The sequence below is a fragment of the Triticum dicoccoides genome, chromosome 2B (genome assembly GCF_002162155.2).
Source record: "Triticum dicoccoides isolate Atlit2015 ecotype Zavitan chromosome 2B, WEW_v2.0, whole genome shotgun sequence".
Lineage (NCBI taxonomy): Eukaryota > Viridiplantae > Streptophyta > Magnoliopsida > Poales > Poaceae > Triticum > Triticum dicoccoides.
The window spans coordinates 288,066,110-288,070,239 of record NC_041383.1 but is presented as its reverse complement, the minus strand read 5'-3'; the positions used below and the strand labels follow the sequence as shown (position 1 = coordinate 288,070,239).

General features: G+C 50.0%; 1 protein-coding gene across 1 annotated transcript; it reads left to right on the top strand.

The window, feature by feature from the left end:
* Positions 1–1,203: 1,203 nt before the first annotated feature.
* On the top strand, positions 1,204–2,832 carry LOC119367679 (myb-related protein Zm38-like). The gene is made up of 3 exons (XM_037633139.1): positions 1,204–1,440; positions 1,529–1,658; positions 1,760–2,832. The coding sequence occupies exons 1-3, from the start codon at positions 1,311–1,313 to the stop codon at positions 2,646–2,648; spliced, it is 1,149 nt and encodes a 382-aa protein (XP_037489036.1). The 5' UTR covers positions 1,204–1,310; the 3' UTR covers positions 2,649–2,832.
* Positions 2,833–4,130: the final 1,298 nt, after the last annotated feature.

Here is a 4,130-nt window from a genome sequence, read left to right as displayed (position 1 = left end):
GTTGGCCTACCGTCTGAGCCAGGTCGGCGGGCCGACCTATCTGCCGAGGGCATATATATGCCGACGGCCGCTGTTGGCATAGATTGTGGTTATGTCGATGGCCTTTGTATGCCGACGGCCATCGTCGACATAGACTACTATATGCCGACGGTCTTTCTGTGCCTACGGCTTCCCCTAGGCCGTCAGCATATGTCCGTCTATGCCAATGGCCCAGACAAAATGCCTTCGGCATCGGCGGTTATTCCGGTAGTGTTGCGTCAAGATTTGTGCTGCTATCCTTATATAGAAATTTCTCTTTTTTGTTTCTTTCACAGAGAACATTTGACCTTAAAACTTGGCAGGTCAATTATACACAAGTGCCAATCTTTGTATAAAATGTTTTTGTTTTTATATGTGACATCAATTTTTCAAATTCAAATTTTGAATTGGTTGTATCATGCATTTTAAAAAAATTATGTTGCGCAAAAATCTGAATACATTTCTACACATGGTAGTACTTGTGTGATGTTGATCTGTAAAGTATCGAATTCAAATGTTCATTTATTTGTAAGGAAAAAAAAGAGAAGTTTGCTTGCACCGAACTTTGATGCAAAAATGAACAGTGAGGACAGAAGGTACAGTGGGTACAATCAGAACTTTCCTATTTTCGAAAGTTAGATGTTCCTTTTGTCTAAAACGACAGCTTCGAGAGAACTGATGGGAGTAACAGTATTAACCAACACTATATTCAGTAATTAAATTCAGATATGACTGATGGGAGTATATATGTATACAAAGAGTAAACCGAACCCGATAAATTCAGTAATTAAATGGTACTCCTATATATGCCTGCAACAATGACTGGACAGATAGTATCGCTGTCGATGTTTGCTAGCCATGAGTAAGCTAGGCGCACCGACAGAGCGCATGCGTGCGTCTCGATAAGTCGACCTGCTCTTCTCTTGTGTTTCAAGTCCCGTCCGGCCGCTTCCATGTAGCCTAGCGTCACAAGTTTTAGCAACGCTAGCTCATGATTTGCACTTACACAGAGAGAGAGAGAGAGAGACTTGGTTGCTGGGCGTTCGTTCACTGTTGCTACTCTCTCAGTCACCTGGTGAATTGAAACTTCCTCCAACCTTTTCCGATGGATGAGACAATGGACAAACTTTATTTGGTGTTCCCTTCCTCCACACACAGCGGCATAAAGCTCAATTGACCGAGACAGCCTTTGCCTGAATTTCTGCCTGCGAGCGTGTGTATGCGTGAGAGAAGAGGAGAGGGGCGAGTCGGCTAGCTAGGTCAGGCTCAGGCGGCCTGCGGCGGCGGCGGCCATGGGGCACCAGTGCTGCAGCAAGCAGAAGGTGAAGCGGGGGCTATGGTCCCCGGAGGAGGACGAGAGGCTCCTCAGGTACATCACGGCGCACGGCCACAGCTGCTGGAGCGCCGTCCCCAAGAACGCCGGTACGCACTAGTAGTCTCTCTCCGTCCATCCATCTCGAATTCTAGATCGCGGATCTGAACCGTATCGATCCTTCTCCTCCTTGTTCAGGGCTGCAGCGCTGCGGCAAGAGCTGCCGGCTCCGGTGGATCAACTACCTCCGCCCGGACCTGAAGCGCGGCACCTTCTCCGAGCAGGAGGAGCGCACCATCCTCGACGTCCACCGCATCCTCGGCAACCGGTATACATACATACACACATACATGTGTCTGCCTCAATGTAGGTTGCTGCATGACACGATTGATCCGACTTGTTGAATCGCATCGCATCCATGGCACGCAGGTGGGCGCAGATCGCTAAGCATCTGCCGGGCCGCACAGACAACGAGGTCAAGAACTTCTGGAACTCGTGCATCAAGAAGAAGCTCATCGCGCAGGGTCTCGACCCCAAGACCCACAACCTGCTCCCGGCATCCAAGCACCTCCTCCATGCACATGGCGGCACCGGCTCCGGCAGCAACCCTAGCAACAACCCTGCTGCACGCGCCCAATTCCATTCCCCCAATGGAAACGGGAACGGTTGCGCCACGCCGCCGTTCACCATCAGCTCCCCGACCAAGGCGGTCTACGACGCTGCCACGGTTGCGTCGCCAGTGGTGGCGCCGGGTTTGTACGACGTCCATAACCCTGGCATGATGATGGGGCAGCACGAGCGCTGTCAACAAGCTGCGATCGCCATGCAGCAGGGCTACCCGTACGTCCACAATAACGGCGGTGGTTTACTCATGAACTTCAGGGATCAGAACGCCGCGGGCGTCCACGCCTCCATGGACTTCATGAATGGCTCTTCTAATTCGTCGTCTTCCATGGAGTACGCGGCCGGCATGCCCAATGGCAACGTCTTCAACCCAGGCGTGGCGGCGTTCATGGACGAGACGGCCGCAATGTGGGCCACCGTTGTCGAGCCAGGAATGGGTGCCGGGATCGAAATGGCACATCAGCATCAGCAACAGCACGGGTTGGGGCTGGAGGAGGTAGTTGGACCCCCGCCGCGGCCATTGATCAACGGCGGTAGCTCAGGTGGCAAGGGACTGGATATCATGGACGTCTCTTCGGAAGTGTACGGTTCCGCCGGTACAACGACGGCGTTCGACCTAGAGCTGATGGAGTCGTGCGGGTTATTTTGCGGCGCCGCTGGCAATGGCATGGAGCAGCTCCAATGGGATTGCTAATTGAGCTAGCTCATTATCATCACCCCCTAATTAGATCCTTTCGATCCATGCTTTAATTGAGGCCTTCGTTCTTAATTTGTTTTTTGATGTGCATTTCCTGTCCTCTTGATCCAGAATTTCAGACCGTCCATGTCAGAAAGAAATGCATGCTAAGTTGAGTTTTGAATTTGCCATCAACAAATTTATTTAAATTTCTTCCTAGCTAGCGCCTAGCAGTAATATATACACTGTCGACAGATTGTTTAAGTAAAGTCTGCTTCAACTGTTCCATTTCAAATACAGAAGATGGTGATGATTTAGATGCTGCAAAAACGGTACTCGCTTCGTCCTATAATATAAAAACGTTATTGACACTAGTGTAGCATACAACGGAAGGAGTATATTTCATAGCTGCATGTGATTTAATCATCACTTTAACTAATTAACGAGATGTTTTTGCAACCCTTTTTTTGCATTGTGGTTAATCTCATGTGAAGGAACAAGTCAGTTGCGGGCATGCAGCAACCCATACGTTTCACTCTTTTTGGTGCAAGACAAGTTGTTTGTCAATTTATGTAGAAGCATACAAGTTTCTCCAACAAACACTGCACCCTTGCATGCTTACCATATAAAGCGCCTTCTCTATGTATTATTGGGGATGACCATGCATCGCACGACAAATGAAATCTCTGGAGCAATCTCCAATTTAAATCACACAAACTTGTAGCTTGCTAGTAACAACTTTTGTTTCGACCACATAATGGCATGCATGCATGCACACGTGTACGGGGAAGTAGAAGGTCACTATGTCATATTTTATGGCGAAAATATTCAGTTTGCCAGCAAATGTGTGTTTTCCTTTCAAAAGGGGATAGCACCAGCCACTACATTATTGTGATGCACGCATTTATCTTTATTAGTACAAAGTATCAAGCATTCGAGAAAGTCAAAATAAAAAATAAAAATCAAGACAACAATCAATCAATCCTTCTGCCCACCCTTGCCCCCTCCTGATGATGGCCTCACCAAGAAGGAGCGCGGTCGAACAATCAGAGCGTTCCTCCTCTGCCCCCTCCCCCCTGATTCCCCTCCCGCGGCCTGCTGCCCAGAGACAGTTGTCCTGGGGCATGATGATGATCCCACCTTGGCGCCAATCACAACTTCCACGCATCCCGCTAGTGCCCCTTTCTATCAGATCCCCAGCCGGAGCGCCCCACCAGCACCACCACCCAGCCGCGGCTTGAGTGGATCCTCTACGCTTGGTTGTGGTTTCACCGTAGGCTTCGCCCACCTTCCCTGTTGCAGAGAATCGCAGGGGCGTGTCGTCGGGTGGGGCACCTTCCCTGGGGGAAACCATCCAATCTGGGCACTGCCCGCCGCTCATTGTGGGGTGCGGTGTGGGTCCGCCGTGGGTTTTATCGCCAATGGTCCCATTAGTAATAACTCGGCGTCAATTTTGACCGTTCAACGCTGCTGACATGTGGGCCTAGAAGGTGCTGACAT